The sequence below is a fragment of the Oncorhynchus mykiss genome, chromosome 7, assembly GCF_057628025.1.
Source record: "Oncorhynchus mykiss isolate SJ-2025 chromosome 7, ASM5762802v1, whole genome shotgun sequence".
Taxonomy (NCBI): Eukaryota; Metazoa; Chordata; class Actinopteri; order Salmoniformes; family Salmonidae; genus Oncorhynchus; species Oncorhynchus mykiss.
Window position 1 is genome coordinate 58998075 of NC_143028.1, and position 22924 is coordinate 59020998.

The 22924-nt window shown below is 40.7% G+C and overlaps 1 protein-coding gene across 1 annotated transcript; it reads right to left on the bottom strand.

The window, feature by feature from the left end:
• Positions 1-1249: 1249 nt before the first annotated feature.
• LOC110528239 (advillin-like) lies at positions 1250-21368 on the bottom strand. Its single transcript, XM_021610127.3, has 20 exons — positions 21017-21368; positions 20498-20620; positions 20318-20392; positions 11795-11991; positions 9521-9629; positions 9297-9407; positions 7531-7736; positions 7236-7314; positions 7022-7120; positions 6698-6851; positions 4833-4933; positions 4579-4716; positions 4296-4454; positions 3914-4093; positions 3508-3659; positions 3130-3274; positions 2741-2929; positions 2544-2612; positions 2113-2223; positions 1250-1871 (listed from the first exon to the last, which is right to left on the bottom strand). Exons 2-20 carry the CDS (start codon positions 20555-20557, stop codon positions 1758-1760), a joined length of 2448 nt encoding a protein of 815 aa, XP_021465802.3. The 5' UTR covers positions 20558-20620; positions 21017-21368; the 3' UTR covers positions 1250-1757.
• Positions 21369-22924: the final 1556 nt, after the last annotated feature.

Here is a 22924-nt window from a genome sequence, read left to right on the forward strand (position 1 = left end):
TAGAGCCAAGGTCAGCCAGTGTAGATTAGCATTCTAGACAGTCTGGAGATAGTCCGTCCCTGCCATCTGGAGATAGTTCATTCATTTGTACAAAGGAACAGACCGTCATTGTACTAAACTCCTGGCTACATTATATTCAATACTGAGAGCAACAGAGAAAATTCATACATGTACAGTAACATAAGTCTTTTAATTCATCCTGATTGAAATGTATACATAATTAGTCATTATAGATAAAAAAAAATCCCTTAACACCTGTGGAAAGAAATGTGTGTGTTTTTTCTTTTCATTTTTTACTGTACACTTGTTTGTGTACATGGATTTTATAATGTCGTATGTTTTTCCCCCAACACCACTTTCCATCAATTTGTATAGCAGACCCTTTGTCAATTAGCGTGTGCAGGGTGAATACGTGGTCTGTCGTACGGTAATTTGGTAAAAAAAAACTATTTGACATTTACTCAGTACATTGTTTTTGCTGAAGAATTGTACGAGTCTGCTTTTAATGATAATGCAGAGGATTTTTCCGAGGTTGCTGTTGACGCATATCCCATGGTAGTTATTGGGGTCAAATTTGTCTCCACTTTTGTGAATTGGGGTGATCAGTCCTTGGTTCCAAATATTGGGGAAGATGCCAGAGCTAATGATGATGTTAAAGAGTTTAAGTATAGCCAAATGGAATTTGTGGTTTGTATATTTTATAAATTCATTGAGGATACCATCAACACCACAGGCCGTTTTGGGTTAGAGGGTTTGCATTTTGTGGGTTCTGGTAGTCTTTAATAGTTGATTCTAAGATTTGTATTTGATCATGTATATGTTTTTGCTGTTTGTTCTTTGTTATTGGGCCACAAGGATTGGAGAAGTGGTTTACCCATACATCTCAGTTTTAGATAGATAACTCTTTGTGTTGTTGTTTGTTTAGTGTTTTCCAATTTTCCCAGAAGTGGTTAGAGTCTATGGAGTCTTCGATTACATTGAGTTGATTTCTGACAATGCTGTTCCTTCTTTTTCTATAGTGTATTTCTGTATCTCTGCCTTAGATTCTGTTGTTGTTTCAATGTGTACGTAACTATAGGGTACGTGGTGACATCATAGGAATAGACACACCCCGAATATAGTGCAACGACATGGTACAAAAGTTGCATGCATTGCATTGAACACATCTGCAAAAATGTCTGCTAATAAAAATAGTTTGCCATAAAATATATATTCAGGACTCAAAACAATTCATTCACAATTATGCATGTTTGATTTTGACATTATTAACATCAATTTATTGAAGATGGATTAGGAGAAAGATAATTACACCAAGAAATCAAGACCCTGAAAGCCTCTTGTGAACTACACGCATGAAACACACATAACAATGATAGACATATCCCCTTTTTTATTTGTATATTGAGTCCTACCATATTACAATCAACTAAACTACAGGATATATGGTAGTTGTGCGTGGTCCGAAGAGGCATTATTGAGAATACACACATTGATGTTTTTATTCGATTGATTGTATTTAACATGGATGTTTGATTGAGAGGTAGACATGTACAATCAAAATGTTTTTTTAAGTGCACAAAACATTAAATATCTCAGTTAATGTCTTCTGACGTCCATTGCATTTATGACAGTCTTTGAAATTAGAACAAAATAATAAGACACAAATTAAAAGTAATGTTGGAACAAGGTACAATTAGTATGCTTTGCAAATTTAAACATCTGGAAATTGATGCAAAATTATGAGAGTTTCAGTCCCCTTAAAATAAGCCTTTGACTTTTTTAATGCTCAGCTGCTTCCATAGAGGCAGGCTGGCAAACAGGTTTTTAGACATTCCAAATATGGCACTGAAGTCTGAGTCTGAGAGATGTTTCTGGAAGACAGAGGAGGGAGAGAGAGAAGGAGACCATTTACATGTTTCAAGGCAACATTCAAGTGTAAAGAATACATTTGTCAAGACACTTAAAACAAGTTGTACTACAGCGTAACTCATATTGAGGAGAGAATATACTTTTCACACTTTAAAAACTACCAATGAATACAGCATCTGAGTGTATCAGTGTGGCAGTACTTTGAACACTAGTCACTTCATTATAGCAGCTCAGTACACCTACCTCCTTTTGGGTGGGTTCGACACCCTTAGGCAGCTCATTGGCTAGTTTGTTGATCAGGTCCTTAGGTGGGTAAGACTGGAAGTTCTTCTTGGTCTCAACACCATTCTGCTCCTGAGAGGCAAAGATTAGATTCAGGAGTTTGTCTGCCAGTTTTTTTTTACACAACGGCTGCCGAGGCATAATGGATGTGTAATAATTTTTGTTCAGAAAAACTAAACGATCAGTTGTATCACAACCAAAGTGGGTTGTAAATCTGTTGTAATGGCTTGAGTGTGTACAGGGCCAATACAATTGAGGTATCCCTTCGTCTGTTGGGTTGAGTTCACAGCAAGGTTAGGTCAATTGATTGATGGATTCAGCTCATAATTTTCTCAATCTCCCTCTTTACACCAAGTTTTGGTGAATGCATAGATAAATAAAATTGTGCTTACATTTGTGATCCTTACGAGGAATGTCACCTCCCCCAACTCTTTCTTCAGCTCTTCGTAAGTTTTCCCTCCCTAACACAACAAATGTGTGTACAGCATTATTGATGGAATCTATATACTTTTTACTTTTTACTTTTTGACACACACACACAGACACACAGAGAGTTCAACTGGAAGAGAAGGAGATCACTTGCACTCACGCTCCATTTGGAGGGGTCCCAGGCGGTGAACCAGCCGGTGAAGGTGGGGGGTTCGTACCCCTGCTTGATGAGGAGGACGGGGGTGTCAGGGTCCCGGGACCCTGGGTGAGTTCGCAGGTACTCCTGACTGGTGACCACAGCCTCCTTCCTCTCCAACTCATTGGCCTCATTCCCTACCCAGAGGAAAACCTGGATGCAACATGATCAGATATCTGATGACAGTTCACAAATGTAATATAAAATATACAAAATAAAGTAAGCTTCATGTGACAATGCTTTGATTGCAGACCTATTACCTTTTTGTTAGTATAATGTTTTATAATTGTGTGATTTACTTTATACCAATTTGGTTAACATTGCAAGTTGTGTTTTAACAATACACACTGTACCTGGTCCCACGTGTCTAGCAGCATGACATCATCCTCGCTGAGGTCATCCTGTGTGAACTGGGTCACCTCGGTAACGATGAAACGGCCAGTCTTATTGGAGCATTCAAAGAGACGCTGCTGATGATCCAGAGCAGCCTGCTGTAGTCTTTCAGAGACAAGAAACACACACACACAAATGTAAATACACCAAACTGTTTACTTGAAATCCAACATATCTAGCACAGTGACTCACATCAATCAATTGTACATGGTTTAGGATTGCAATCACTTCACTAACGTAATACAGCTGCTCCAATTGACATTATATGAGAGAATATTTGGTTGAAATACAGATAATGGCAAGGTAACATACTGCCATACTTTATGACCGTTTATTACCTCTTGTCGTTGGCATAAGGGGCCTTCCCTCCAAGTAAATCCCAGAATTCAACAGGCTCCTGACCCTCCGCCACGATCTCCTCAGCAGTTGAGTGCTGTCCAATTACAGAACTGACCTCCTTAGCCATGGCTCTCTCATCCCCACTTGATCCCTGGCCAATCAGAGAGAGACTATTAGACAGAATGTTGTACCATCTCTGTGTCCCAAATGGCACCCTATTCCCTATACCCCACAAACTCAACTCTGGACCACGAAGCATGTTCCACTTCATTTTATTAATTGTTCCCCTTCAGTCAGAGACTGATTTAGACCTGTCACACCAGGTGTGTGCAATTAATTATCTGGTAGAACAGAAAACCAGCAGATTCCACACCTGGATATATCTATTTATCCTCCTTACAGTACCTTGCCACACCACAGGTGAATCCCGGACTGGCTCCTCAGCAGAAAGACATCGTTTGAGTTGAGCGAGGCTGCCAGGGCCGGCACCTCGATGGCTTTGGTGTTGGAGGCGTCAGAACCGCGGACCTGGAACAATCTGATGGGGGGCTCTGGGTCAGATGTCCCTTTTCTGGAGGTACCACCCTGAGGAACAGAAGATGAGGAGAGCAGGTCAGGTTTGATTTAAATATGTTGTAATAAATTACTTCATGGTTTGAAATCCTAAATCAACCTATAATCACGGATAAACAAAAGACAATCCATGGATATCAGAAAATGAAAACCAGTTTCACAATTCTTAAATTGTATCATTGTACCATTAAATCAAAAAATAAAACTGTCTCACCTCAAATATAACCATTTTACCCTTGAACATGGCCATGAAGTGTCTGGGTTCCTTGCCCATGGTGATCCTTACTTGTACAGGCTGGTCACCATACTTTTGATCCAGGGCCACGGCCTGGAAGGCAGATGCCGCTATCTCATCCTGAGAGGCATGACGCCCCTGAAAAAAAAATGAACTATAATGTGATGTATTTAGGTCTAAAGTCATGCAATTTTATTGCCATGTTATTCCAAATAAATGGATGAACCGTCATGCGTTCTACAATGGCAGTGAGCTCCTTTACCTGCCACATGTAAAGGAGGTAGTTGAGTTTGTTGTGGACCTCATAAGTGTAGAGGACCAAGTAGCAGTCTCCTCCATAGAAGAAGCCATGCCACTGGGATTCCACTGGGACCAGCTCCAGGTCCTCGATACGCCACACCTGCATGTGTCACAGAAAGTGTATGAAATGTCCACAAGGAACAAACATTGAGTCAAATGACCGAGAGATATCTTGGAACAAATGACAAATCAGAGTTAATGTTTTTGTGAGTTTACCTGCACTTGGCCAGTGCCATCATCCACCATGCGCTCCTGTGCTGCTACATCTGGCATCACATGCATCCGTGTGGCATCAAACTTCTCCTGAGTGACGTTGGCTAACATATGTATACAGTATTAGTCAAAAGTTTGGACACACCTACTCATTCTTTATTTTTATTATTTTCTACATTGTAGAATAATAGTGAATACATCACAACTATGAAATAACACATATATAACACTTATAAAAAACTATGATATAACACTTATAATAACACACAAACAAAAAAAGTGTTTAAATACACCTTAGCCAAATACATTTAAACTCAGTTTTTCACAATTCCTGACATTTCATCATAGTAAAAATTCCCTGTCTTAGGTTAGTTAGGATCCCCACTTTATTTTAAGAACGTAAAATGTCCGAATTATAGTAGAGAGAATAATTTATTTAAGCTTTTACTTCTTTCATCACATTCCCAGTGGGTCAGAAGTTTACATACACTCAATTAGTATTTGGTAGCATTGACTTTAAATTGTTTGACTTGGGCCAAATGTTTCGGGTAGCCTTCCACAAGCTCCCCAAAATAAGTTGGGTGAATTTGGGCCCATTCCTCCTGACAGAGCTGGTGTAACTGAGTCAGGTTTGTAGGCCTCTTTGCTCGAACACGCTTTTTCCAGTTCTACCCACAAATTTTCTATAGGATTGAGGTCAGGGCTTTGTGATGAGCACTCCAATACCTTGACTTTGTTGTCTTTAAGCCATTTTTCCACAACTTTGGAAGTATGCTTGGGGTCATTGTCCATTTGGAAGACCAGTTTGTGACCAAGCTTTAACTTCCTGACTGTTGTCTTGAGATGTTGCTTTAATATATCCACAATTTTCCTTTCCTCATGATGCCCTCTATTTTGTGAAGTGCACCAGTCCCTCCTGCAGCAAAGCGCCCCCACAACAGGATGCTGCCACCCCCGCGCTTCACGGTTGGGATGGTGTTCTTCCTCTTGCAAGCCTCCCCCTTTATCCTCCAAACATAGCGATGGTCAATATGGCCGAACAGTTCTATTTTTGTTTCATCAGTCCAGAGGACATTTCTCCAAAAAGTACGATCTTTGTCCCCATGTGCAGTAGTCTGGCTTTTATATGGCGGTTTTGGAGCAGTGGCTTCTTCCTTGCTGAGCGGCCTTTCAGGTTATGTTGATATAGGACTCATTTTAATGTGGATATAGATACTTTTGTACCTGTTTCCTCCAGCATCTTCACAAGGTCCTTTGCCGTTGTTCTGAGATTGATTTGCACTTTTCGCACCAAAGTACGTTCATCTCTAGGAGACAGAACGCGTCTCCTTCCTGAGAGGTATGACGGCTGCGTGGCCCCATGGTGTTTATACTTGTGTACTATTGTTTGTACAGATGAACATGGTACCTTCAGGCGTTTGGAAATGCTCCCAATGATGAACCAGACTTGTGGAGGTCTACAATTTACAATAATTTTTCATGCTGTTTAAAGGCACAGTCAACTTAGTGTATGTAAACTTCTGACCCACTGGAATTGTGATAGAGTGAGTTATAAGTGAAATAGTCTGTCTGTCAACAATTGTTGGAAAAATTACTTGTGTCATGCACAAAGAAGATGTCCTAACCGACTTGCCAAAACTATAGTTTGTTAACAAGAAATTTGTGGAGTGGTTGAAAAACGAGTTTTAATGACTCCACAAAATATAGACAAACACAAAGTGAGCAATTAGATACTAAAGATAGTATTTTCCAAGCACTCATGTCAAACATACATCCAAAAGGGGGAAAGGTAGTCACTTAAAGACAATAACTTTTATCCCATTTCTAGCTATTGATTTGGATCTGGTACCTAACATAGAAACACATACCCACTCTCCCCACACTGTGTGTTTTGCCCAGGCCTACAGTCTGATCCTTCACACTCCAGCTCTGGAACAGCTGCTTAAAGAGGGCAGACTCTGCCCCGTCATTCACTGTCTCCACATTGGTGGTGGTGGGGTAGTTCTTCAGCTTAATGAACTCCTGTTCACAGAGGAAGGAGACAGATTCAGTACATTCCTATCAGATACTGCAACTGGTTACTTGGCACACAAAACTCAAGCTGCCACTATAGCTGATTTTTTGTTACAAAAGAGGAAACAAAAAGAAAATACCATACAGTATGTACAGTATGTGTGATCTCTTATACCCACCAAAGCTCTGGACATGGCAGCCTGTCTCTCTGCCTTGTTGGCTCGCTTCCCCTTCCACACAAAGATCTTCACCCCTCCCTGGTCTAGGAAATAACAGTCCTGGAGAAAGATTAAGTCACATGAGCAAATGTCTATAACTGGGAGCCCACAACTCTTCATAATGCTTATATCAAATGATGTCCGACTTGTACAATTTTCTGCTCTGCAGACTTACGTCATGATTCAACATGTCCTGAACCAGTGGCCTAGTGGCAACTTCTATGACTTTCATCTGGCCCTCAGCATCAGACACACTGTTGGGGACAGGACATACTTACTAATGACTAAGCATGCTATCATGTCAACTCCTTGTATCTTATTGTCATGCCAAACATGGCTTGGACTAGGCTAACTATGATTCAGAATGAGTTTTAAACTTTTTGGAGTTAACTTTTTTTGGAATAAATGCCTGACACAATCCAAACAGGCAAAAATGCAGGACATCTGGACATGGGCCCTTAGCCACTCACTGGTACAGAGTAAGCTGTGCTTTCTGTTGTTGGTCAGCTAATTCATCAGGCGTTCCACTTGGCAGCTTGGAGGTCCGTTGCCCCAGGATGCTAGTCAGGATGTCCATCAGTTTAGAGGAATTTGCTTCTGCTTCCCCCTCTATCACCCCTATCTCCGTCCGACCCCCTCGCTCCCTGTCCCGAATGTCTTTAGCCAGCAGCATGCCCTAAGAGTCACAGAATGTAAAGTTAAAGATGTCGTTCCATGAAAAGAGTGTATGTTGCGTCCCTTTGATATTTTCAGTAGAAATTGTTCACCAGTATTACATTTTAAAAGTCTGTTAAATTAAATGAAGTGCCCTTTAATATATATCACCTGGAGAATTCGATAAATCAGATTTTTTAATATGAATTATGGCTTATAAAGTGCAAAACTTCTGCATTTGTGCATGTCCCTCTATCAACCCTGTGTCACTTTTAGGAAGATTTCAACCCACTTCAACCCATCAAACATTTTCCCAAGTTTCATCATCATTGTTAAGCCCTAGTTATTAACTTGATTTGCCAAATTCATTTCTAAAGATGATTTATTTAATGTGATTAGTGGTTCAATTTACGTTTCTCCCTCTTTTAAGGTCAACTCTGTTACAATAACTGCATTTTTATTGAGTTTTGGATCATTTTTTCCAAAAGAAACATTGAACATCTAATAGTCAAATCATAGTGTAAACGCAAGTGAGCTGGTTCTACTCTTTTTGGCCATTTTCTGGTGTTTTGTGATGGGACAACTAAACAGGTCGAGCATAACACCTGTCAACCCTGTTACCCATAAGATAGACAGGCGAGATAAAGTTTTTTTGTGAAGCTTGCATTCAACTGCCGCTCTCTGTTGCACACAACAAGCTTCCATTCCCCCTGTCACAATGGGATTTATGGTGGATTTAAGATGAAATCATCAACCCTGTTACGGTCAACCCTGTTATTTTATTTGGCACTTAATAGGCACTTATTATAGTATTTTTTATTTATTTAACCTTTCAAGATGGAAAGATTTGTTTTGAATAAAGTTGAACTGTCACGACTTCCGCCGAAGTCGGTCCCTCTCCTTGTTCGGGTGGTGTTCGGCGGTCGAGTCACCGACCTTTAGCCATCATTGATCCATTTTTCATTTTCCATTGGTTTTGTCTTGTCTTCCTACACACCTGATTCCAATCCCATTTATTACATGTTGTGTATTTAACCCTCTGTTTCCCCTCATGTCCTTGTCAGAGATTGTTTGTTGTATGTAGGTGTGTTATTTGTTCTGGTGTGAGACGGGTTTTGCATCCTATTATGTTATTTTTGTATACTTTGGTTTTCAGAGGTTTTTGGAATGTTTATTTAACAGCTCTGTTTTTACCAAGTTCATTCTCCTGCGCCTGACTTCCCTGCCACCAGCACACACCGCATTACATGAACATGTGCTCTTTATGACAGAATGTTAAAATGAGGTGAAATCAAATATTTTCAAAAGGCACAGAATTGGTGGAATAACCCAGAGGTGCGTGATTGATTTACTGTGAATCTAATCTAAAGTGTTGCTTCTAATGTGTTTCTACTAGGGGTCTCTTCAGACAATCTTTAGGGGAGTGAAGTGGATTTCACTTCAACCACTCTTGGTTTATTGAGCTACCAATGTGGAATTAGCTTCATCGTGTCACTGATAGGAGGTAGGTGTAATAAGATTACATTGACTTCACTGTTGATGCACTCCTTGAGAATAGCAATTGCACAGATCGTTACCGTACCTTGAGCCTCTCCTGTCTGTTGCTCTCTGGTCCATTCCACTGAATGATGGTTTTACCAGAGTCCAACAGAAAGACATCCCCAAGATTGAAGCTTTTCCAGCTCATCTCTACCTACAGTATAGGCAGAATTGTGCCAGATACATTACAAGTTCATTTTCAAGCATTTTCAGCAGCACTTCCTGTTGTGTTACACATAATGAAATCCCCCTGTATCTGTTTCTCACCTCCATGGCGCTGACCCTTTTCTTCCCTTTCACATGCAGCAGTCTCTGGATGTCATAACTGTTGGTTTCTATGTGTTTCATTCCTGATGCCACCCCACCCTTCTTATAGCTGTAGGAGACAGAGAGGTAAGTAGGCTATAAAATAAATGTATCTTGGTTTTATTACAGTGTAATGTCTGTATTGCGTGCACAATATACATTGTGTTTTTAGTGACGTTGAAATAAGAGCTTTTGCTCAATAATCAAATCTGTATGGGTGGGTACACTAATCACCATTGATAACTATGCTGCTTTGCCCAACCTACACCCACAGAAGAATTACCCACAGTGCCTCAGAATAAGATCAGAATGGGAATACTGAACAGAGTATAACGATGAGATTGTTTGATTTCTCCCTGTCTCTGTGTATATATTTATATATATTTTATGTACAGTGCCTTGCAAAAGTATTCATCCCCCTTGGCATTTTTCCTATTTTGTTGCATTACAACCTGTAATTTAAATTGATATTTATTTGGATTTCATGTAATGGACATACACAAAATAGTCCAAATTGGTGAAGTGAAATTTAAAAAATTACTTGTTTCAAACAATAATAAAAAATAAAAAACAGAAAAGTGGTGCGTGCATATGTATTCACACACTTTTCTATGAAGCCCCTAAATAAGATCTGGTGCAACAAATTACCTTCAGAAGTCACATAATTTGTTAAATAAAGTCCACCTGTGTGCAATCTAAGTGTCACATGATCTGTCACATGATCTCAGTATATATACACCTGTTCTGAAAGGCCCCAGAGTTTGCAACACCACTAAGCAAGGGGCACCACCAAGCAAGCGGCCACATGAAGACCAAGGAGCTCTCCAAACAAGTCAGGGACCATTTTGTGGAGTACAGATCAGGGTTGGGTTATAAAAAAAAATTCAGAAACTTTGAACATCCCACGAGCACCATTAAATCCATTATTAAAAATTGAAAGAATATGGCACCACAACAAACCTGCCAACAGAGGGCCGCCCACCAAAGCTCATGGACCAGGCAAGGAGGGCATTAATCAGAGAGGCAACAAAGAGACCAAAGATAACCCTGAAAGAGCTGCAAAGCTTCACAGTGGAGATTGGAGTATCTGTCCATAGGACCACTTTAAGCCATACACTCCACAGAGCTGGGCTTTATGGAAGAGTGGCCAGTAAAAAGGCCATTGCTTAAAGAAAAAAATAAGCAAACATGTTTGGTGTTCGCCAAAAGGCATGTGGGAGACTCCCCAAACATATGGAAGAAGGTACTCTGGTCAGATGAGACTAAAATTGAGCTTTTTGGCCATCAACGAAAATGCTAAGTCTGGCGCAAACCCTACACCTCTCATCACCCCGAGAACACCATCCCCAGCATCATGCTGTGGGGATGTTTTTCATCGGCAGGGACTGGGAAATTGGTCAGAATTGAAGGAATAATGGATGGAGCTAAATACAGGGAAATTCTTGAGGGAAACCTGTTTCAGTCTTCCAGAGATTTGAGACTGGGACGGAGGTTCACCTTCCGGCAGGACAATAACCCTAAGCATACTGCTAAAGCAACACTTGAGTGGTTTAAGGGGAAACATTTAAATGACTTGGAATGGCCTAGTCAAAGCCCAGACCTCAATCCAACTGAGAATCTGTGGTATGACTAAAAGATTGCTATAAACCAACGGAACCCATCCAACTTGAAGGAGCTGGAGCAGTTTGCCTTGAAGAATGGTGTCACGCCCTGACCTTAGTTCCTTTTTGATGTCTTCATTTTGGTTTGGTCGGGGAGTGAGTTGGGGTGGGCATTCTATGTTGTTTTTCTATGTTTTCTGTGTTTGGCCTGGTATGGTTCCCAATCAGAGGCAGCTGTCTATTGTTGTCTCTGATTGAGAACCATACTTAGGTAGCTCTTGCCCACATGGGTTTTGTGGGTAGTTGTTTCCTGTTTTGTGTTGTGTCACCTTTCAGGACTGTTTCGATTTTCGTTGTTTCACTTGGTTATTTTGTATTTCGTGTTCAGTTATTAAATTAACATGGACACTTACCACGCTGCGTTTTGGTCCGATCTTTCCTGTTCCTCAGATTAAGAAGATTGTTACAAATGGGCAAATATCCCAGTGGCTAGATGTGCCAAGCTTATAGAGACATACCCCAATAGGTGTGCACCATCAAGTTTTCAGTTTTTTTGTCTTATTTGTCATTTGTTTCAAAATAGGAAAAATTCAAAGGGCGGTGAATACTTTCACAAGCCACTGTATATACTTACATGACCCCTTGTTTGAAGTATCCCCGGAAGGCATCCGACTCATGGTTCTGGGCCTCGCGGTGCTGGATGGGCCCTGATCCCAGGAACTCATCCAGCTGGATGGTGTAAACTGCGGCCGCACCCTGTTCATCCTGACTGGACTGGGAGCCGATCCAGTAGTGGATGTCATAGGAGAGAGAGCTACCCACTTTCTGGGTCTGAGATAGACAGGGGGAGATAAAGAGAGAGAGATCAATATGCCCCCCTTAACACAACAACAACAAAACAACCAACATAAACAGGTCACAACTTCTGCAGCTCTGTTTCACGCTGGGTCTGTACATAGTCAATGATAGGCTTCGAGGGAACTACATCTGTAGGTACACCTATAGCTCATCTCTTGGCAGTAATACTGCAGACCACTTTATCACTGACCTTAACCCAGAGTTTCTCAGAGTGTTCACAGTTAGCCCACTGACACCCCTATCAGATCACAGCAAAATCACAATCTAGAGAGCAATACTCAACCATGAGGCATCGAAGCCGAAAAAACTGCATGCTATTGAGAAATGCTATCGATGGAAGGAGGGTAGTGTAGATACCTACCAAAAAACAATTGGCCAAAAACAAAGCCAATCACCCCTAGAGAACTTCCTGGACAAAATGTTTCCCTGCAATAGTGAAGGTGTAAACTTAGAAGTAGGAAGCCTGACTATATATTTGACCTATCAGCTAACATATCAGATTTTAATTCAGGCAGAAAACCTAAGAAAACTAACAGCAATGAGAAATGGTTTAATGAAGAGCTATCTATTCAAAATTGAGATGTATGGATAAACCACTTCTCCAACCTCTTCGGCAATATAACAACAGTTCTAACATTTAAAAAAAAAAACAGTTTTCACTTTGTCATTATGGGGTATTGTATGTAGATTGATGAGAGAAAAGTCAAATTTAATAAATTCTAGAATAAGGCAAAGAATAAGAGCGTAAATCAGCTATTAAAGACTACCAGAACCCACTGGATTCTCCAATTACATTGGATGAGCTACAGGACAAATACAAACCCTCCAACCTGAAAAGGCCTGTGTTGTTAATGGTATACTAAACAAAATGATAAAATATACAGACCACAAATTCAAATGGGCTATTCTTAAACTCTCCAACATTATTCTTAGGTCTGGTGTATTCCCCAATATTTGGAACCAAAGTCTGATCACCACAAGCCACAAAAGTGGAGACAAATTTCACCCCAATAATTACTGTGGAATCTGTGTCAACAGCAATCACAGAAAAATCCTCTGCAGTATCAACAACAGCAGACACCAACATTTCCTCAGTGAAAACAATGTCCTGAGCAAATGTCAAATTGGCTTCTTACCAAAAAAAAACATACGACAGACCACATACGGAAAGTATTCAGACTCCTTGACTTTCACATTTTGTTACCTTACAAATCTACGTACAATACCCCATAATGACAAAGTGAAAACAGGTTTTTTTTAATGTTAGAAATGTTAAAAAACAGAAATATCTTAACATAAGTATTCAGACCCTTTGCTATGAGACTCGAAATTCAGCTTAGGTGCATCCTGTTTCCATTGATCATCTATGAGATGTTTCTACAACTTGATTGGAGTCCACCTGTGGTAAATTCAATTGATTGGAAATGATTTGGAAAGGCACACACCTGTCTATATAAGGTTCCACAGTTGACAGTGCATGTCAGAGCAAAAACCAAGCCATGAGGTCGAAGGAATTGAATTTACCACAGGCGGACTACAATCAAGTTGTAGAAACATCTCAATGATGATCAATGGAAACAAGATGCACCTGAGCTCAATTTCGAGTCTCATAACAAAGGGTCTGAATACTTACGTTATTTACATATCTGTTGTTTTTGTAAATAAATGTTCAAACATTTCTAAAAAAAAAACGATTTTTCATTTTCATTAGGCGGCATGTGAAAGTTGAGCTCCTGGCCTAAATACATTGTGTAACGGGTGTCGTCGTCGGAAGAGGAGGAATCGGACCAAAGCGCAGCGTAGTGAGTGTTCATTACTTTTATTGAACACATAAACAGAAATAACAAAGTGCATACACGAAACAGTCCTGTCAGGTGAGGAACACTAAACAGAAGAAGAAAAAAACTACCCACAAAACATAGGTGGGAAAAAGCTACCTAAGTATGTTTCCCAATCAGAGACAATGATGGTCAGCTGTCCCTGATTGAGAACCATACCCGGCCAAAACAAAGAAATACAAAACATAGAAAAAAGAACAGAATGCCCACCCAAATCACACCCTGACCAAACCAAAATAGAGACATATAAAAAGCTCTCTAAGGTCAGGGCGTGACACATTGCTTGACTTCGGCCAGAGCAGTACAGAGCGCCATACCGTCACTTTAAAGTTTAGGGGAACTGCATACCACCTCCTCTATAAAACAAAGTAGTCTATCGCTGGGCCCAGATTCACACACAGGCAAAAAATTATTGATCGAAGTGGAATGAAGGCGAGATCTGCATTGAATAGCAATGGAGAGTGGGCATTCATTTCCTTATTCCGTTTTGTTCAAGTTTATTGGCTGCTAGTCTGTGAATCTGTGCGTAACAGCAAACTGTTTGAAAGTGCGCAGATTGAAAATGTGCCAGCCTGAATGCTGTTCCAAGTTGTCAAATTAGGGATTGTAAAGTCATGAAAAGTCATGGAAATTAGTTGAATAATTTTTTATTATGTATTTCATAAAGGCACATTTTTAAATGGGAATGACCCTTCAATGCCTGTCTGTGTGTGCTGTTTGTGTGCCAGTGCGAGTGGGCCGTTGCCTGAGAAAGAGCGCGACATTTCAGCAGAAGGTATAAAATAATTACAGACAAGACTAACTAGATAGCCAATTCAAAACATAATTTCTACAAGTTATCTTGTTATAGCTAACTAAGCATTAATGTCGTTGTCACATTTCCACCACCACCGTAGAGCCTAAATAAATCTGCAATGTTGGAAAGTTGGGATTCCCCTCTACTAGACAGTAGCCCTAATTGCGACAATGTTAAAAAATATTCGAAGAATAGTCTAATTGACAAATAACATGCTGTGCACAGATCTGCCCCAAAACATGAATATTATAGCCTTATATATAAATATGTCTAGTTAGATACCTGGCTTTGAAGTAGCTTACTTTATCCATTTGATCCCTGATTCATTGAATGAGGGAATCATTTTATAAAGACAAAAGCATTTTGTTGTAATGTTGCAATATTTTATATCAAGGGTGGTAACCATCCTCCAGGATAGCTACTGAGTGTGCAGGCTTTTGTTCAAGCCCTGTTCTAACCACATAGTAGTCAAAACAGGAGCTGCTCAACAGGGTAGACTTGGGTGTTTCAGGGCTGGATCAATAGCCAAGCCTCCTCACCCAGGAGCTCTCCAGATTGAGGGTTGACCACATGTGACAACTGGAGTTTTACTTAGTTGAAGGTTAAGTGCCTTGATCAAGGGCACAATGGCAGGAGATGGTAAGTCTACATGGGATCAGACACAGCAGCCTTCCAGTGTCAATAATGCTTACTTTTCATGTACGCTATAATAATAGTCATGAAAACGTGGTTAAAAATCTTGGAGAAGTAATGGAAAATTTGTATAAACCATTAACAGTGAATAATCAGGTCTCAGTAGCATAATGTAATTTGTGAATTTCGGTGAGCATAGTCTAATGAACCAACTTGGAAAAAGACAGCTCCTGCACTTCTTTCATCCCAAGTCAAGCATTACTTAAACATCAACACCACAGGTAACTTCCACAAGGCTGTGAACGATCTAAGAGACTTTCTACGCCATCAAAAGGAACATAAAATTCGACATCCCAATTAGAGTCTGGATAAAAATACTTGAATCAGTTATAGAACCCATTGTCCTCTGGTTGTGAGGTCTAGGAGTCCACTCACCAACCAAGAATTCACAAAATTTGAAAAAACACCCAATTTAGACGCTGCATGCAGAATTCTGCAAAAATATATTTAGTGTACAACGCAAAACTCTGAATAATGCATGCAGAGCAGAATTAGGACTATATCCGGTAGTTATCCAAATCCAGAATAGAGGTGTTATATTGTACAACCACCTAAAACAAACCGATGCCCAAACATTCCACCACAAAGCCCTCACATACAGAGAGATGAACCTAGAGAAGAGTCCCCTCAGCCAGCTGGTTCTGGGGCTCTGTTCACAAACACAAACAGACCCCACAGAGCTCCAGGACAGCAACACAATCAGACCCAACCAAATTATGAGAAAGCAAAAAGAGAACTATTTGACAAACTGGAAATGAATTAACCAAAAAACAGCAAATTGAAATGCTCTCTGGCCCTAAACAGAGAGTAGACAGTGGCAGAACACCTGACCTCTGTGAATGACCCAAAATTAAAGAACATCCTTGACTATGTACAGGCTCAGTGAGCATAGCCTTGCTATTGCGAGAGTCCGCCATTGCTCTCGAGAGAAAACAGGCTATGTGCACACTGGCTGCAAAATGTGGTGGAAACTGAGCTGAACTTCCTGCCAAATGCATGACCCCATTAGAGATACATATTTCTCACAGATCACACAGACCCACAAAGAATTTGAAAACAAATAAAACATTAATAAACTCCCATATTTGTTTGGCAAAATACCACAACGTGCAATTGCAGCAGCAAGATGTATGGCCCGTTGCCATGAGAAAAGGGCAACTAGTGGAGCAGAAACAACACTGTAAACACCACCAACACTTATCTGTTTATTTATCTTCCCTACTATTCCTACTACAACTATTTGCACATTGCTAAAACACTGTACATAGTTGATAATATGACTGCACATGGCTAAAACACTGTACATAGTTGATAATATTACACTTAAAATGTCTTTAACATTTTGAAACCTTTGTGAGTGCAATGTTTACTGTTAATTTCTAATAACTGTTTGTTGATGTTTTGTGTCTTCTCCCTTTAGTTTATTGTTTACTTCCCTTGCTTTGTCAATGTAAACATGTTTCCCATGTAAATAAAGCCCCATTGAATTGAGAGAGCGAGAGAAATAGATCCAGTGCCTTTAGAAAGTATTTACACCACTTGACTTTTTCCACATTTTGTTGTGTTACAGCCTGAATTTATAAAATGCATTAAATTGAGATTTTGTGTCACTGGCCTACACACAATACCCTATAATGTTAAAGTTGAATTATGTTTTTACTAAAATGTCTTCAACCCCTTTGTTATTGCAAGTCACATAATAAGTTGCATGGACTTACTCTATGTGCAATAATGGTGTTTAACATGATTTGTACCCCACACATACAATTATCTGTAAGGTCCCTCAGTCGAGCAGTGAATTTCAAACACAGATTCAACCACAAAGACCAGGGAGGTTTTCCAATGTCTCGCAAAGAAGGGCACCTATTGGTAGATGGGTAAAAATACAAAAAACAAACATTGAATATCCCTTTGAGCATGGTGAAGTTATTAATGACACTTTGGATGGTGTATCAATACATCTAGTCACTAAAAATATACAGGCGTCCTTCCTAACTTAGTTTCCGGAGAGGAAGGAAACCACTCAGGGATTTCACCACTAGCCAATTGTGAGAGTTACAGAGTTTAATGGCTGTGATAGGAGAAAACTGAGGATGGATCAACAACATTGTAGTTATTCCACAACACTAACCTAAATGACAGAGTGAAGTAGGCCTGTACAGAATAAAAAAATATTCCAAAACATGCATCCTGTTTGCAGTAAGGCACGAAAGGCCCCAAAAAATTTGGCAAAGAAATTAACTTTATATCCTGAATACAAAGTGTTATGTTTGGGGCAAATCCAACATATGACTGAGTACCACTCTTCATATTTTCAAGCATGGTGCTGGCTGCATCATGTTATGGGTATGCTGTCATCTGCAAGGACTAGGAAGTTTTTTTAGGATAAAAATAAACAGAATAGAACTAAGCACAGGCAAAATCCTAGACTAACCCAGAAAGACTCACAGATTCTAACATGTATTGACTCAGGGGGTTGAATAGTTATGTAATCAAGATAATGTATATTAGTATTTTATTTTTCACTTAAAAAATTTTGACCAATATTAGAATTTTTATGTAGATCATTGACAAAAAAATGACCATTAAATCCATTTTAATCCCACCTTGTAACACAACAACATGTGGAAAAAGTCATGGGTGTGAATCATTTCTGAAGGCACTGTAGATAGATTAACAGAGCGACAGATAGGGAGAGGGTGGAGATAGAAAGAGATAAAAAGCATGGAGGGAGATTGAAAGAAGAGGAGGTAGAGGCGGACAGACAAACAAACAAACCGACAGAGATAGAAAGAGGAACCATCACAAAGAGCATTTTGTGACTCACAGGCCTTCAAACCAGGACCAATGGTATATAGCCGTTAGCAAGCAAATACTGTCACCACTATGATAATCATGCAAAACAGACTCCAAAGCAAACACACTGATTCCCTCCAGGGCATTAATTAACATGCAGTGCCTAGTGAAAGTCTACACACCCTATGTACAGTCTTCACATTTTGCTGCCTTAAAATTCAATCTAAATATTGAGTAAATGTGTGTGCGGGGGGGGGTCCCTACAGATCAACACAACATTTTCAAAGTTTAAAGGAAGTTATAGAAAATGTAAAAAATAAACAAATACATCTGGATTGCGTATGTTTTCACAACCCAGAGTTAAGAAATCCCATAGGGCGGCGCACAATTGGCCCAGCATTGTCTGGGTTTGGACTGGGTAGGCCGTCATTGTAAATAAGAATGCGTTCTTAACTGACTTGCAATATTCAAACCTTGTTTCAGATTTTTCAAGCAGATTTAAGTCAGGACTGAGACTGGACCATTCAGGAACACTCAACACCACTTTGAAAGACATTCTGGTGTGTCTTTGGCATTAACATTGGTGTAATTGTCTTGCTGTAAAATAAAACTCTATCCCAGGGTATTCAGAAGGCTGAGGCTGGTTTTCCTCTAACTTTTTACCTGGGCTTTGCTCTTTTCATATTTATTTTGATCCTGACAAACTCCTCAGTTCCTGCCGATGACAAGCATACATATAACATGATGCTGCCACTACAATACTTGAAAATAGAGAGGGTTTCCCTCTGTAATGTATTAGATTTGACCCAAACCTGTAGTTTTTTATTTAATGTATTCACTGTGTTGTCTTGCAGTATTGCTTAACATCCTTATTGCAAACAGAATGGATGATTTGGAGTGAATGTTTTACTTTATCACACAGGCTAGTATGGAGTGAATGCAATGTTGTGGATCCCTTTGTATTTTCAAGAATTGTGGTGACAGCATCATGTTATGGGTATGCTTGTCACTGGCAGGGACTGGGGAGTTTGCCAGGGTCAAAATAAATATGAACGGAGCAAATCCCAGGTAAAAAGTTGAGAGGAAAACCTACCGTAGTCTTCTGAAAACCTAACCTTGGGATAGGGTTTTATATTTCCGCAGGAAAATTACACAAATGTTTATGTAAAGACATCAGAATGACATACCAAGAGGAGTTGAGTGTTCTTGAATGGTCCAGTCTCAGTCCCGATTTAAATCTATTTAAAAAATCTGAGACAAGGATTAAATATTGCTTTCCATCAATGATTCCCAAGCAAATTTACTGAGCTTGACCAGTTTTGACAAAAATGATGGATATATGTTACGCTAAGAGTTGTGCAAAGTTGGTAGAATCGTATTGAAAACTATTCACAGCTGTAATGGCTGCCAAAGGTGCTTTCACCAAGTATTAACTCTAGCGTGTGAAGACATGCGCATTCAAGAAATCTTAGGGTTTTTTGTGTTAATGGAAATTATTCTATAGCTTTCTTTCACTTTGAAAATTTGGAGTAGGCCTCCCCCGAGTGGCGCAGCGATCTAAGGCAATGCATTGCAGTGCTAAAGGCGTCACTACAGATCTGGGTTCAATCCCGGGCTGTGTTGCAGCCAGCCGTGACCGGGAGACCCATGAGGCAGGGCACAATTGGTCCAGGTTAGGGGAGGGTTTGGCCGGCCGGGATGTATTTGTCCCATCGCGCTCTAGCGACTCCTGTGGTGGTCCGGGCACTTGCACGCTGACACGGTTGCCAGTTGTACAGTGTTTTCTCCGACACGTTGTTGCGGCTGGCTTCCGGCTTAAGTGAGCAGTGTTTCAAAAAGCAGGGCGGCTTGGCAGGGTCGTGTTTCTGAGGATGCGTGGCTCTCGACCTTCGCCTCTCCCGAGTTGGGAGTTGAAGTGATGAGACAAGAATGGAACTACCAATTGGATATCACAAAAAAGGGGTAAAAAGTACCACAAAAAAAAATGTGGAGAAGTTGTGTATATCTGTAGAGGGGAAAAAACTATTGAATCCCATTTAGATTACATTTTAAGACAGACAAATGTGAAGAGGGGTGTGTAGACTTTCACTAGGCACTGAAAATCATAACTCCCTCATTCAACAAATTAATGTGCTGACATGACATCCCTGATGAGTATCATGGCCCCGAGACTCACAGAGAGTAGGATGTAGCAGTCGCCCTCGTAGAAGTTTCCATGTGATTTTTCAGGGACCTGCACCAGCTCCATTTTCTGTGAGGACAAAGAAATGCAGACATCTGTCTTTTTCACAACTGACTTTGTGAAATCCACACCCTGATCATTTTCAAAGAATACACTGACTGACAGCTGCCTTACCTCGATTCGCCAGATTATAATCCCAGGATTGTGGGATACTGCTCTGAATGTGTACTCCATGTTTCTCAGATACAGGCAATCTCAATCTATGAGGGAAAGTTCCTTGGACCTGATTTTTGGACCCTGGAAGAAGGAGTATTTCTGTAACCACTGAACCAAATTGCATTATCTGACACAGGAGGTTATTGAGATGGATATTAAAAATGACTTCAATATCAATTTCAGGATTTATGGAGTTTTACTGCAGAACGAATGTATTTGCATCAAAAAATGGGTGTTGTCGGAAGAAGAGGGAGAAGCATTCAAAAGCACTGCGTTGCCATTGAACTCCATTACTATACATTAGATTCAGATTTAGATGTCACAAAGTCCACAACATACTGTATCTTACTGTTCTGATGGTCAAAGCTGTGTACGCCTATATCGATCCAGCCATAAAACATCCTGATTATCTTCTCTCAATACACACCATGAAACTCAGAAATCACAGAGGGCAGATATGATCAAGTCAAACAGTACCTGGAGTTGCTGTTGCAGAGGTAGAAGACAAGGGTGTCCAGCTAGAAAGTTACTTGCTTGATTGTAGGAGTAAGTGTCTCTGTGTGTGTCTGGATGGTTCTTCTGTTGACTCAAGGTTGGACACAGCAGTACATCCCCAGGAGAGTACCAGAGGATTTAGGATTGTCACTGGCTCATCAAAGCATCCGTCTTCTCCTCTTCCTCCTCCTGGCCCTTGGACCCTGGGAGATTTGCCTGAGTTTGCATGTTCCAGGACCTCTCCTATCGCTCCATCCAATCGCTGATTCGAGAAAAGGAAAGATACACAAATCAGCAGGGAAATGAGAGAGCAGACACGACTCATATTCAAAAGGCTTAAAGGACACATTAGTGATAGTGGAGGTGGGAGGGAAGGGGGGAGAGGAGGTGGAGAAAGAAAGGGAGGGAGGGGGAGTAATAAATAACCCTCCCTTTACCAGGAAATGCATCTGACAGTATGAGGAAGGAAGCCACAGAGCTATAGATGTTTTGATAAATGATGCACTGCACAATGGACTATTGATGCTGTAATGCAGCTGTTGCCTATAATGACTAGGCATTAGAAGGTCCTTCCCAGTAGAAGGTATACTGTAGGAGAGGTCCTAAGAGTCATACCTAGTAGAGGCCTATACTGTAGGAGAGGTCCTAAGAGTCATACCTAGTAGAGGCCTATACTGTAGGAGCGGTCCTAAGAGCCATCTCCAGTAGAGGCCTATACCTTAGGAGCGGTCCTGAGAGCCATCTCCTGTAGAGGCCTATACTGTAGGAGAGGTCCTAAGAGCCATCTCCAGTAGAGGCCTATACTGTAGGAGAGGTTCTAAGAGCCATCCCCAGTACTGGCCTATACTGTAGGAGAGGTCCTGAGAGCCATCTCCTGTAGAGGCCTATAATGTAGGAGAGGTCCTAAGAGCCATCTCCAGTAGAGGCCTATACTGTAGGAGAGGTCCTAAGAGCCATCCCCAGTACTGGCCTATACTGTAGGAGAGGTCCTAAGAGCCATCTCCAGTAGAGGCCTATACTGTAGGAGAGGTCCTAAGAGCCATCCCCAGTACTGGCCTATACTGTAGGAGAGGTCCTAAGAGCCATCTCCAGTAGAGGCCTATACTGTGGGAGAGGTCCTGAGAGCCATCTCCAGTAGAGGCCAATACTGTGGAGAGGTCCTGAGAGCCATCTCCAGTAGAGGCCAATACTGTGGAGAGGTCCTAAGAGCCATCTCCAGTAGAGGCCAATACTGTGGAGAGGTCCTGAGAGCCATCTCCAGTAGAGAACAATACTGTGGAGAGAATCTCACATGATGACACAGAGCTATGTGACACTCACTTTACACTGATTATGTTTCAAATGGCGTTATTGATTTTTTAGAATGCTCTCACTGGATGTCCTTAAAGCCAAATCTAGCTGCACTCTAGAAGTACAGGTAACTGCCAAAATAAAGGAAAAATCAAAATAATAAAGTGTGCACTGAGTGCACAAAACATTAGGAACACCTTAATATTGAGTTGCACCCCCTTTTGCCATCACAACGGACTCGATTCGTCAGGACATGGACTCTACAAGGTGTCAAAAGCGTTTCACAGGGATGCTGGCCCACGTTGACTCCAATGCTTCCCACAGTTATGTCAAGATGGCTGGATGTCCTTTGACCATTCTTGATACACAGAACAAACTTTTGTTTTGCCCATTCACCTTCTGAATGGCACATATACACAATCCATGTCTCAGTTGTCTCAAAGCTTAACAAGGCTCCCTTCATCTACACTGATTGAAGTGGATTTAACAAGTGACATAAAGAAGGGATCACAGCTTTCACCTGGAGTCACCTGTTCAGTCTATATCATGGAAAGAGCTGTTTTGTACACTCAGGGTATTTTAATAGGGTGTTGGGGCACC